Source organism: Callospermophilus lateralis, chromosome 12 (assembly GCF_048772815.1).
Source record: "Callospermophilus lateralis isolate mCalLat2 chromosome 12, mCalLat2.hap1, whole genome shotgun sequence".
Lineage (NCBI taxonomy): Eukaryota > Metazoa > Chordata > Mammalia > Rodentia > Sciuridae > Callospermophilus > Callospermophilus lateralis.
Window position 1 is genome coordinate 59,380,129 of NC_135316.1, and position 14,351 is coordinate 59,394,479.

General features: G+C 32.8%; 1 protein-coding gene across 4 annotated transcripts in view; it reads left to right on the forward strand.

Annotated features, from left to right (window-relative positions):
- Diaph3 (diaphanous related formin 3) overlaps window positions 1-14,351 on the forward strand; it is a 464,142-nt gene that overhangs the window by 153,438 nt on the left and 296,353 nt on the right. For all 4 annotated transcript variants that reach the window (XM_076871975.2, XM_076871976.2, XM_076871977.2 and 1 more), the window contains 3 exons: window positions 2,468-2,586; window positions 5,479-5,543; window positions 12,280-12,384. In XM_076871975.2, coding sequence (XP_076728090.2) covers window positions 2,468-2,586; window positions 5,479-5,543; window positions 12,280-12,384 — 289 coding nt within the window. The remainder of the gene's footprint in view (window positions 1-2,467; window positions 2,587-5,478; window positions 5,544-12,279; window positions 12,385-14,351) is intronic.

The window sequence follows — 14,351 nt, forward strand, 5'->3', positions numbered from 1 at the left end:
AGGGGTTGTGTCCAAGAGGCATGGTATTATGTCCAACTTCAAAACAGATCAAAATAAACAACTGTTCCTGGTGCATGTTGAGCTCATGTTATTTTAGCGGGAGACATACTTGTTATAAGTTTATTACAACTATCTGTTTTTGTTTCATGATCTCAAACTGCAATTAGTTATTGTTATTATTTGTCCACTCTTATAAATTTATGTTTTTGTTGCTTTTATTATATTATAGTATCACAGTTGTGGTCACTTACATATTTTTGTCATACATTCATCTTTAAAAAATTAACTTATTTAGCTTTTTATTTCCATGCAGTAAAACAACTTTTATTGGTATAAAAGTAAACATTCTATGAATGTTGTTCTTTTTGTTTTCTGTTTATAGTTTTATTTCCTCCATTGTACCATGGACCTGGAATTTGCCTTTTCAGAAATCTTAGATGACCTCAACATTTATTATTGAATAACATTTTAAACTACTGTTGATATAAACAAATATAACTTTTCACTTTTTGTAAATAACAAATGATCTTGTCAGAATGTAAAATGTTCTCATTTAAAATAATTGAGGAGAAAAATTAAAGAGTTCTTTTTTTTTTTTTAATTTAACTTTTGGGTTAAAAGGAAATTTTACTGAAATGTTACTCCATTGGGGAAAATGTACACAAGGCAGCCATAATTCCTTAAGAAAAAGGGGGGAAAAATGTACAGGAGGAGGAGAAGACCAAAGTCTGTTTTGACCAAATAATTAGTGTCTTATCAGGTGCAAAATATGATGCTAGTTGAAGCTCAAGGGGGAGATAATTTTTGATATTTGTTAAAAATACTACTGATAAAATGCATATGATTTCAGAACACATTCTCCAACAAGAGTAGTATTGTGTGGGTGAAGTGTAAAGGCAGTTTGTATTTATCACTTAGTTAATTTATTCACATATTCCCCTGACAGATTCATGATACTTATCATGGAGATTATTTCCTAGATGTACATTTCTAAGATCTAGAGACATATTATTCTTGGCTATTTTTGCTTGCTGAAAGAGTTTTTGCATGTAATTTGAGCCACATCATTAATGAACTCATAAGTGGACATTGTGGATTTGAGAAAAAGTGTGCCAACATTAAATTTTAAAAAATTAGAAAATGTCTTGCAGTATTAAAGCAAAAATATTTTTATTATTAAACTACTAGACTGATGTTAAGAGTAAAAAAAGAAATACATCGTGGAAAATTTCAAATGTGATAGATATATAAGTGTAAAAGAAGTTATAACAGCTAAACTATTAAAGCCTTACATTATTTAATGTCCTTGAAAGAAGTAGAGAAAATTGAGTCTTAGGAATCATTCCTTGAATACTTTACCCTGTGAAAATTAATGACTTAGTCTTTGATAATATTTAGCCATACTAGTTTTATTCAGCATAATAGATGGTTTATTACATGTAAGGTAAATAGGTCAAAGACAGCAGGACACAGTTTATAGGAAAGAGAGGTCCATGTGGTCAGAGGGGCTGTCCATATGGAAAGTGGTGAAGAAGAAAATTTCACTACGCAAGTCCTGGAGGAAAGAAAGAATTCTTAGGGGTGATTGGGAATGTTATTTTGTACCTCATTAGGGTACTGCCTATTCTAACATTCAATCTTATTTTGTTTATAATTTTTATTGCATGTATTACTTTCACATTCGTTGACTAAATTTTTAGGGAATGTTCTTAGGGTATTAGAAATACAGATGGACTATGTTTAACTTTTAGAAACAACATGGATCCTATTTGGGGATTTTAGTTGAAATTTAATTTTTGTACATTGTTGTCATATTAAATGTTTCCTAGTTTTCTTTTGAGTAAGAAATACTAGTTGGGCATTACATAACATTTACAGTATCAGTTTTGTTTGTGTTTGTAATGTTGAAGATTTAACCCAGGGCCTAAGGCACACTATACAAGTGCTCTACCATTGAACCACATCCCCAGCTTCTGCAGTGTCAGTTTTTAATTTGATTGCATAAACACTCTGAAAATAATGTGCAATATGGCTTTAAAGAACTTCCCATAAAACTTTTTGTAGAAAATATTTTCTTGGTTTGTACTAATAAAATGAATGAACGGTAGCTATTTTGGTGTGACATAGTGAAGTTTAATGATCTTTGAGGATTACCTTCAAGCACATATCACTTCATTTTAATCTCTTTATAACTGTTGACAAATTAAGTAAAGGTTCTGACTTGTATTTGAAAGTCATCTTTAAAGCATTGTGTATTTCCTAAAAGATTATTTAAAAATATTTATTAAAATCAACAAATGGAATTTGATTTCATTTATATTTATATTGCCTAATTTTTAATTAGCAGTGTTCTCTACCTAACACTTGTTGAAACTATATTAACAAATTCTTAAACTTGAAATTAATCCTAATAAAAATTATTGTTTTGATGTAATAAGAATACATTTACTCTTCTCTTTCATTTTAGACAACAGTACTTCAAATTAATCGATGAGTGTGTATCCCAGATTGTATTGCATAAAGATGGAATGGATCCAGATTTCACATATCGAAAACGATTGGATTTAGATTTAAGTCAATTTGTAGGTAAGTATTTCTTCATTTAAATTCAAATATCTTATTTTTTTCTATGACTTGGGTTAGCTCTGTGGTACTGGTTTCTATGATGGACCTCTAGAGGGTCTTTGAGCCCCTTTCAGGGTATCTTGGTAGTCATTATAATACTTATTTATTATTTGCCTTTTTGATTCTGTTAATGTCTTCCACTGATGGCGCAAAGCAATGGGGTGTAAAACTTACAAATCAAGGCACCGGCACTAAACTGTACTCAGTGTATTCTTTACATAGAACAAAGCAACACGTGGGGGCACTCTTGTAATCCTAGATCCATTGAAGGCTGAGGCCAGAGGATCATAAGTTTGAGGACAGCTGTGACAATTTAAGAAGACCCTGTCTCAAAATAATAAGACTCTGTAAAATAATAATAATAATAATAATAATAATAATAATAATAATAATACAAAAGGGGAAAAGACATGATTCAGTGCACCCCTGGGTGGAACCTTAGAACTGCAAACTAAACTAATCCTGTCAATTTTCTAAAAAGAAATTCCATGTAGTCCTAAGAATAATTTTATTACATGTTGCTGCTTGAGAACATCTTTTCAATATTGTATGTTAACAAATGAATTATATGCATAAAGCATTTGTGTGTACCAATGTATAAAATAGTCAAAAACAGTCTTTTAGTTTGAAACACTGTCATGTGAACTGGTTACTCTGTTTAGCACACATATTCATAAAACTGAAATACAGTGAACCTGTACTTCAAAGACAATGACTGACAGAATTTGTGACCAATGAGAAAATCTGAGTTTTTAAGTGAAAATTAGAATTTTGAAAACTCATATTTATTGCTGCTACCTTTATAGTGTCTTAGTATTAACAAAACAAAACAAAACAAACCTTTCTAGTGTGTTTAGTGGAATAATTAAACAATATGGTTATTTTGATATTGTTTAAAGAGATGTGTTAAAATTTGGAGATGTGCTTGACTCTGCAAACTACTCATTTCTAAATAACCAGCGCCTGATGATACAAATTTAGCATAGGCAAAAGATCCATTAAAAGTTAAATAGTGATGCATGATCTTACAGTAACTGTGCAAGTTCATTGATATTTGGACACTATTTAAGAGGTATCATTTGTGAAATTTTGCTGTAACAGCAGAGAATAATATACAGGAAGGTCTGAAAAGGCTATCAACACACACCTCCTGTTTTCAACTACTTATCTATGCAAGATTATGTTTTTCTTCTACACTCAGGAAAAGAAATGGAATGTATAGGAGGAGTAGAGAACTAGATAACATTAGTGACACTGATAATGAAAATGCTTGTTTCTGTGGAGAGAAACAATTAGCCTTTCCTAAGAGTAAGAGCAGGGCATAGATTCTAAGAAAAATGTGCTCTGTATATGTAGCAAACCAAAATGGGAAATGATTTTGTATGGTGTCAGAAAAATATATCCCACCTGGACATTAGGAATGCTTTTTCTTTGGTAGCTGTGGGATTTTGTTATTGAAGTCTTGAGAAAGAAACAGAAAGCTTTGAATACTGCTGGACAATACAAGTGAATCATGTTTATATAGTTTTAATAAATTTATTGCTTATTAATTTTAAATGATTAGAATAAATATACAGATTTAAATACAGGAAAGACTTGTTTTATGAGTAGGTGAGAGAAGTGATAGCAACAGGGGAGAAAGGTGTTAAAAAGCATAGGGTGCATATAATTTCATATATCATAGTAATTGAGAGATACTGTCTATATTTTAGGAATCAGAGAATTAATTATTTAGTGCCATGGAGCCAGTCGATTTAGCAAGTAGAATGGCAAAAAATTGTGATTAGACAGGCACACTGTCTTCATCTTTTATAATAGGAAGTTTCTTATAATGTTTTAAGTAGATCAGTCAAGTTACAACTGCATGCGCATATTATTTTAATTAAGAAGCTAACCACCAGAATAATCTAATATAGAAACACCAATGAGAGGTTACACTTAGGAAGCAGGCTAAGGATTGGATGCAGTGATTTGGTTGACTGTTCTTTTTCATTATAAGTTTTTCTATAATAAACTATGCTCATGTATTAGTTTCATTAATAAAAATGAATAAATAGGATAAAAAGGATATTCCTGGTGTGTGTGTGCATATGTAAAAGTAATTCCATTTGAATCATTTCTTCTACATAATATATTATCATACAAATATATATCAATTTAATTAATCTACTATTAATGGGCATTTAAATTATTTCCAGTTCTTTTAGCTAACATAAACAATATTTTAATGAGTATTCTGCCCAATGGCAAAGTCCTAAAAAATAGTATTGCTGTCTGAAAGAAGTGTTTGCTTTTAAAATTTTAGCAAGTATTGCCTAATTTTTAATTAGCAGTGTTCCTCACTTAACACTTCAGTTATTACTTTGTAGGAGAGTTGGTTTCCTTGTGCCAACTCCAATACTTGACATTATGGACCATTTAATCTTTGCTATGAGTTCTCATTTGAAATTTTATATTTTCATATTATTTGGTTGTAACAAACGTTTTAGTAGTTGTTATTTTTCCCCCTATTATGGCTGCCTGTTTCCTAGTTTCTGTTAGTCTCATTTTTCCTTCTTCCTTCAGAATATTTAAGGTTGATGATAGGAACTTTTGGGTGTTATATAATTGAAATCTCTCCTCTTGCCTGATAGAAGTTTAAAATTGTACTTGGGTTTGTCTTTTTTGATGTCAGGCTTTATAAAGCCACCTCCGTTTCAGCCTCATAATATGTTTCTTCATTTTGTTTATATTTTCCCTATTTACACTATTATTTCTAATTGCATTCCATGATTTTTTTCTTTCTAAGCTATTGAATTTACAATGAATTTCAGTAATATTGCAATTAAAAGATTTTTGTCATTGCAATTTTAGATGTTTGCACAGGTCAAGCAAAACTAGAAGAGTTTGAAGAAAAGGCATCAGAACTTCACAAAAAAGTAAGTAACGTTGACCAACCTTGCCAGACTTTGTGGGGAATCAATGAACACATGAATGGACCTCAGGGACTTTGCTTGTTATTCTCTCTCTTTTTTTTCCCCCTAGGTATTTACCTATACACTGTTCTCTATGTATAATTTCTTAGACCACCTTGTTATTTAAAACTTCATTCCCCATTCCTAAGTTTTGCCTTTCCTGTACTTTTTCCCTTATTTTTTTCCATTATATTTGTTATAACCTTGTATAGTACTAAATTTATGTACTTTTATGTGTACATGTGTATTAGTTATTTCTCACTCCAGAATAAACTTTGAGGGTTTTTTCCCCCCTATTCACTATTTCTGCACCAAGAACAATTCCTGACTTTGTGTAAGAACTAAAAAAATATTTTTTGAATGAAAAAATAAATAGTTGAACAAAATGTTTAGAATCAAAATCCTAAGATGAGTAATTCTTCAGAAGTCATAGTTTAGATTCTTTAGACTGAAATTTTATCTGAAATTTTTAGAAAGGTTAAATTTTTGTTTTGAGTTGCTTCATTATTAGGTTGAACTATACCAGGTTGCTGTTTCATAGCTGGAAATTTTTGAATATTTTTAGCTTCATCAGTTTCAACCTTAGTATTTCTGACAATCCAGCCATTCCCTATTTTTCTCTAAAGTGGTGTTTTTACGTTTTATCTCTGGCTTGGCATGTACTCATTAGACTTTCTTGGTTGGATTCTTTACATTTATATAGTCATTCTCATTTGAATTCTTAGGGCTGCTTTCTTCTATCAGTAGAATAATAATAATTACCACAAAAAGATTGCCATCATAGCCACACCATAAGGAATATTTATTAAATGGATGTTTGCTGTATGTTGGCACCATCCCAAGGTTTGCACGTGTTTGAGTTGCAGATTCTAATTATGTCTTGAAAGAATTTCACTTTTCCATAAACATCGAAGATCAAACCTAACTTCCAGACAATAGGCACCATTTCCTTCATTAAGGAGTGACATATGAAAAACATTGAATTTTTTTTCTTTTTTTTTGGTACAGGGGAGTGAACCCAGGGGCACTTAACCACTGAGCCACATCCTCAGCCCTTTTTATGTTTTATTTAGAGACAGGGTCTAGGTAAATTCCTTAGGCCTTGCTAAGTTGCTGATCCTGGCTTTGAACCTGTGATCCTCCCACCTCAGCCTCCTGAGCTGCTAGGATTACAGATGTGCTCCACCATTCCCGGCCATTGAAGAATTTTTGTATGGAAAGTCCTAGGGTATTGGGCTCACCAAACACTAAGTGAGAGGTTATAGTCTAGTCCTTTGGCCTCAGGCTTGTGTCACAGCTATGAATATGAATATAAATATTGTCATTGCCTTGAATGACTTGGTGTACTAGGTGAAACAGATTAATGGATCACTTAAGTCTACAAAGTGTCATTTTTGATAGATGTTCATGTTGTAGTGTGAACCTTCCCCCAGTGAGCCTTGTATTCTAGGCTCCATAAGCCCTTTCACCCTTCCTGGCAAGGTTGTAATACACTTTCAAGTACTAGAATTTAATATGGCCCAGACAGTGTTTATTTGCTCTGGTTATCATTTTCAGATATATAGTGTATCTGAGTTGAACAATATATTTCTCAACAGATTTCTTTTAAATTACAAAGTTTAAATGTAATCCAAAGATCTTGTTCAAGGTTAGCTGTCTTTTTTTAGTCAGAAATTATTTTTTAGGTATATTCAAAAAATATTGTTTCATAAAAGGTTTCTATTGCCATACCATTTTGTATATATCAGCAAAAACTTTGTTCTGATAGCTTTATAAGGACACATGTAAATACCTTGCTTTAGGGAGGAAGGAATCATAGTTGCTAGACATATTCTTTATTTTGATGCATAAATTTGAAAAATGAAGACCAGAAATGTCAGATAGTGTATAGAGGATATTGAATTATCAACCTTCTTGTGCAGATGTACTAATACATTTACCCTAGGGAACAAAATTAAGCAGAACCTCAACCTTAACTGTGTTTCTTGACATTTTTGTTTGTAATTTTGTAAGTTTAATATTGCTGTAGCAACTCTTTTTGGAGAAGAAAGCTATCATATCAGATTTTATAAGGTATACTTTTAATGGAGACTCATTTTATCCCTAGGGCTATAGTGATTTGACTATAGATATTACAAAAATGCTAAAGCAAAGTTTATGTTTGATCTGATCCTTTTATAGGGGAGGATGTAGAAACTTATCTCTTTGGTGAATAATATAGATACTTTTAGTATTTGCCGAGTTGATTTAATAAATTTTCAGAGTGTACTAATTATGACTGATTGTTTTAATCATTTTTTTCCCCCTTTGGCCCCCTAAATAACACTTTTACTTTCTGAATTTTAGACTAAACATAGGATAGTGTACATATGATATTGTTAAAAGACTTCTTCATTCTTCCTCTCATAAGCATTTATTTTGTGTAGCAATGAACTTTGTCTCAGTAGTAAGAAGGGAAAATGACCCCTTAATGATCTTTGATATGGGAGGAATCGGTAAATTTAATATATGATGTTGACACAGTCATTCAGCACATGAAAATTTGACAGGAGTTGGCTCCATCACTTCATTCCATAAACATTTATTGAATTTATTTATAAATGTAAGGCATTCAAAAGGTAATGAATAAAAAGTTTCTCACTTTTATGAGTTTCCATGTGGAAGAATGCTATTGAGTCATGTGATGCTACATTAATAATTTTATATGACAGCTTGATAATTGTGGTAGAAAAGTCCTATGTGGGATGCGAGCCAACAGGAAGGATTTTTCATCTAGTCTTGGATGGTCAGGGAAGACTTATCCAAGAAATGTTATCTGATGTGAGTCCTGAAGCATCAGTATGAAGTAACAAGTTGAGGTATTCAAGCAAGAGGTGAATGTAAATTTATTTTCAATTTCTTCTAGGTATATCAAGCTTGACATATCTGCAGTTTGGATATGGTTTTATTTTGTCCTTCTTACAGATCATGTGTTAAAGGATTGGTCCCCTGGTGTGACACTGCTGGGAGGTGGTAGAACCATTAAGGTTTGGGGCCCAGTGGGAGGCCTTTAGGTCATTGGGTCATAACATAGTTCTCTGTGCCACCCTTTGAGTCTTGCCAGAGGAAGAGGACTGATATAAAAGGAGCAAGCCTGATTCCTCTGATCCTCTTTATTGCTGCTTCCTCATATAATTGCTTGCTCTGGCATACACTCCATCTATTGCTGTCTGTGCCTTGAGGTGATACAGCTCAGGGTGGCCCTTATAATAGAGCTTGGCTATGCCATTTGAACTTTGAACCTCCAAAACTATGAACTAAACAGACAAACCTATTTTTAATAAGGAGCCTCTACCAGTTATTTCTTTATAGTGATGCACATCTGAATAATAAATGGAACCAAAGTCATCTTTTTTTCTTCCTAAAAATGGCTTTCTTCCCTGCATTTTATATACTCCTCCTATCCCATGTTACAACACTTTGTTTCCAGTGCAAAAAACACATAACTCTGTACTCGTCTTAGATATCCTCTCCTGTTCTATTTCTTCTTTCAGTCAGATACAAACACTTCTGGATTCTTTGGGCTCATTTCTTCTGCATTATCCTCTCCTCCAACTCAATTCAGATAGGTCCTTAGTTCTTGTTTGGACAACTACAATAGCCTCCAAACTAATCTTATTTCCCTTTTGTTTCATCTTCTACACCGTTCCTGGTTGGGTTTTCCAAAGTGCAAATTGATCATGTTATTTCCTAGCATACTTAACCTCACAGCATTCTGTGGATTTTAGGACAAACAAAACAAAACAAAAAAAACTGGTTTATTGCAAAATTCCTTTCAAAATTTAATTCCTAAGTAAATTAATTAATAAAATAGAATATTACAAAATTGAACTTGTGAATAAAAAATTGTTCCTGTGTATATCTCCAGCTTAATCCCCACAGCTCGTTTTTATATCTTCTTTAGTGCCCCTGACAAAAAATTGATTGTATTTCCTCTGTGCATTGGTATTCCCTCAGCTTGAAATGGTAAATGCACTTCTCAGCTAATTCTTCAAATTCTTTAAGCCTGATGTTATATATTATTCCTCTCAGAATTATTCCGTGGCACTCAGTTCTTCTCTGGCTTTATTGGTGGTACTTCTAATGGAGTTGGGGTATTTGCTTTTACTTTACTATCAGACTCTGCTTACGAGAAGCACTGGCCATGTTCTGCTTAACACTCTTACCTCCAGTACCTAACCCTCTGAGAGAAATGTTAAAGGAGACATATTATTTGGATTGTTATTAACAAAGAATAACAGTGTTGAAAAATCAAGTTTTGTAGGGGGAAGACTTTAACCTTTGTTTTGGAAAGTTTTTATTTTTTATTTTGTTTTTATTTATTTTTTTATTTGAACATTTTTCATTAAGCAATTGAAAATGTATTTTTGGCTTAATTAGTAGTCTGGTACTTAGATGAAAGATGTCTTGGTGATAGGGATTTGGATGCCATCAGTATATGAATGGTGATGTGGAAGAGGCTATCTTATGAGAAATTAGAATGAGAGAAGCAGAGCGATGAGGCAAAGTCCTATACTTTGCCAACATGCAAGAAATTGGGAGGAGAAATCAGGAGTAGGAGGAGAAGGGGACAGAGGAGAAGCAGAAGATGATCTTGTAGTAGAACATACAGAAAAGATATTGCTTATTCTATTTGTAAGTATTTATGCTGTAGAGCAGACATGCCCCTTATAGGAGTGTGGAATATTGTATACACGGTAGCCAGTGCATTGTGTGTGTCTGTTGCATCCTTTAAAATGACTAGTGTGACTGAGGAGCTGGATTTGAAATTTTATGTGAATTTTGTGAATTTAAATTTATACTTAATCAGTTATGGCCAGTTGAATTGCGCAGCTATGGAGGTACTACTAAATGTGAGACTGATTTAGAATTTGGAAAGTCACAGTTATTAGAGTAATGGATACTGAAGTGAATGACGTTCAACAGCTTAGAAAAGTGAGAATGGACTAAGAACATTGTAAAAGTTATCTTTGAAGCAAAATTGTAAGATTATGTTGTAAGGGGTAAGATGAAGGACCAAAATACAGAGGGCTGAGGATGTAGCAAGAGTGTTGAGACAATTGATTTATTTTGTCTCTGGGGAAGCCTTGCATGGCAAGAGGAATTAGGTTAACCTCTGAGTGTGTTTGGGGTTCTAAATTGCTTACTTAGGTTTAGGATTAGTATCTTTTTACTTCATGGTAAGAGTGGCTTGGAGGAGCTGCAGTAGTAGTGGGAGTGGGCATGTTCCTATGTTTTTGGTGAACTGAAGGACTTTTGGGCAGTTTTTACTTGTTAGTTCCTGTGATCATTTAGTAGGGATCTAAGTTTGAGAGTAAGGATCAGTAGCCTGTGATTTAATTTCCTGACTTGTAAATGGGAATTAAAATAATATTTCTTGTTTCGCAGAGTTTGGGTTATAAAACTTAAAAATGCTTCATTCTGTTCTTAAAACTCCAGTATATGCAGGAGACTGGATGCTTCTGTGCAGGCATGGGGATATGGAGTATTTCGACCTTTTGCTAAGTTGTATGTCTTAAAACCTCTTTACAAGTAGCCTATTAGGAAAAATGAAAAGCATTATCTATACTTTAATTGTAGGGAGGTGGTGTGGTTTCAGCTGAGTGATTCAGACTTGGAAGGCCAAAAATCTGACTTTTTAAGTCTCACATCTTTTACTAGTAACTATCTTTTTGTGTTAAGGGTTTAAAGGCCAGAGGCTACATTTATGAAGCAGTTGCATCTTCTTATAATGATTTTCTTCTTTTAAAAAAGAGCTAAATACTTGTTCTTGATTATGAGACAATACCCTATTTAAATTTAGTTTTCTTTTTTTAAAATATTTTTTTAGTTGTGCTTGGACCCAATACCTTTATTTTATTTTTTTATTTTTATGTGTTGCTGAGAATCCAACCCAGCGCCTCGAATGTGCTAGGCAAGTGCTCTACTGCTGATCCACAACTCCAGCCCCTAAATTCAATTTTCTTAAGAGAGGTTTTCAATCCTGATGATGGCAGAATAGAGCTATCTGAGTACAAGATGGGAACTTGTGATGAGTGGCTCTATAAATTAGAAAACTCATTGGATTCCCCAAATTTTATTGTTTGCCTTGCACCCTGAAGGTATAGCACAAAGGACTTTGAAAGATTAACTTGCCATTAATCTCTCAAAGGTACTAGGAGACATGTTGTTATAAGAAAAAAAGCAAGTAACTAATGCATTTATACAATAGAGTTGTTTATTAATAAAATATATTGAAACGGAATGCTTTTAAATCATCTTGATAAACTTCAGATAAGTTTCAAGTATAGGGTTATAAAGGTGGGAGCAGCTAGGAATTCAATATAATGTTTTGTTCTCTTTATTTTCACACAAAATTACAATGATATTTAGGGACTTTTAAGAAAAATGCCAAGGTCATAGACAACTATGAGCCAGTTTGCTGAGAGAAGAAGGTCATTTACTGCATCTCTGACTTGGTCTGCTCCCTTGTGAATGAATGATTTTGCCTTGAACTGGAGAGACCTAGGGAAAAGCTGTGGGTGACTAATCACAAAATCTACCATTTCTTTTATAAAACAAATTTAGAAATGTATGTTCTATTGGCAGATCTTTAGAGTCATATTTTTATATAAAGGATTCTGCTTTTCATTTCCATCTTTCTTTCTCTTTTTCTTTTCAGTTTGAAAAAGAGTTTACTGACCACCAAGAAACTCAGGCTCAATTGCAAAAAAAAGAAGAAAAGATTAATGAGCTTCAAGTACAATTACAAGCTTTTAAATCTCAGGTAAAATGCCATCCTGGGTGATTTTGATATGGAAACCACACCAGGAGGACAAAGGTCATGTTATATCTTTATAGTGTCAAATGTTTAAACTTAAATTTCATTTATATGTTTTCATAATATTGTTTATATGCATTTCTGTTCCGTTTTTAAAATTATTTTTTACTTTATTCCTACTTGTATTTTCAGGAGTCTGTAATATTTTAGGAATTACCCTGCTTCCTTGTGTATTATTTGGGTTTTATTTCTATTGTCCATGCTTTCTAACTAATTAAGCATAAAGGTTAAGAAATTCTTTTGCTTTTAGATTTGTCATTCATCACTGATCTTCATCCTACTACAGGAAATTATTGCTCAAGCTATTTATTTTTCAAAACCTTCAGCCTATGGGTACCTTGCAGTGAAAGATAACCTCTAGCTGAATGAGACTATTTTCTGATAATTTTTCAATTTCCAAAAGTAAACAGATTTAAAACATGACAAAAAAAAGAGAGCAAATCTGGATTATGAAGCAGATATCTCACATACACGCTTTACACCTAAAACATTAGATAGCATGAAATACATCATCTGCATGCTTTATATGGATGAAAACAAGGGGATAGAACATTCAGAGCTAAATTTCTTCATGTACTTTTACGTATAGGATGATGAGCAATAAGTATAGTTTAGCTATTTCCTTTGTCCTGACTTATTGTTATGTTGAACGAGTCTCATGTATACTGTTTTCTGTATTATTATTTGTTTTACTGTATTACTTTTGTTTTAGATACTTAATGAATAGTTTTGTTACAAGGGCTGTCTGCAAATGTCTTTAGGAGATAGCGATCTGTTTGATTTTAACTTTTAAAATGAAATTGAATAATGTTTACAAGAAAATCATTCTCATTGAGTTTTCTTTATTTTTCCAAGGAGGAAGTACCATATTTCACTGAATTTTTTCCTCTTATGGCACCTTACCTTTCATTTTTTAAAAACTTTGTTTTCTGTGGCTTGTAGGCAATGGCTGAAACATTTATAACTTTTTCCTGGCCTTAGCTTATGTAAATTGAAAAAATTTCTTTTTAATTTTGCCAGTTGATACATTACTTGCAAATCCATCCTGGAAAATTCCAGTTTATAAAAAATATGTCCACTATCTTTGGATAAATTATTGCTGCATGCTACTTTTTTTGTTATAAAATGGGAGTGAATTTATGTTTTGAAATAAATCCAGAATTCTCCCAAGTTATATGTAATGATCATATCATTTATGGCTATCCAAGGAAAGTCTGGAATTAAGATATATAATGATGGACCTCATATTCATTTTTTGAAAAACACTAGCAAATTCTTTCCTCAGATGTTTGTACTTCTCATGAGATCTGTCCATTTGTCTTAAGGCTCTTTTCTCTCTCTTGCTCAGTATTTAGTTGAACCCAGGGATGTTTTACCACTGAGCTACATCTCCACTTCCTTTTTTGATTGTTTGATTTTTACATTTTTCATTTTGAGACAAGTTCTTACTGAACTGCTGAGGTTGCCTTCAAACTTGTGATCCTCCAGACTTGTCTCTTCATTTGCTGGGATTACAGGAGTGTGCCATTATGCCCAGTCTAAGACCCTTCTCTTTAAACACTTACTGGCAAATGCCATAATTTTACTCTTCTTTAAAGCTGAGTAATATTCCATTGAGTATATATAACACATTTTCTTTATTCATTCATCTATTGAGGGTGCTAGGTGGGTTCCATCGTCTACCTATTGTGAATTGAGATGCTATAAATGTGGCTGCATCACTATAGTATGCTGATTTTAAGTCCTTTGATTATAAACCAAGGAATGGGATAGCTGGATCAAATGGTGGTTTTATTCCCAGTTTTCCAAGGAATCTCCATACTGCTTTCCATAGTAGTTGCACCAATTTTCAGTCCCACCAGCAATGTATGAGTGTATCTTTTTTACCACATCCTTGCCCGCATTTATTGTTG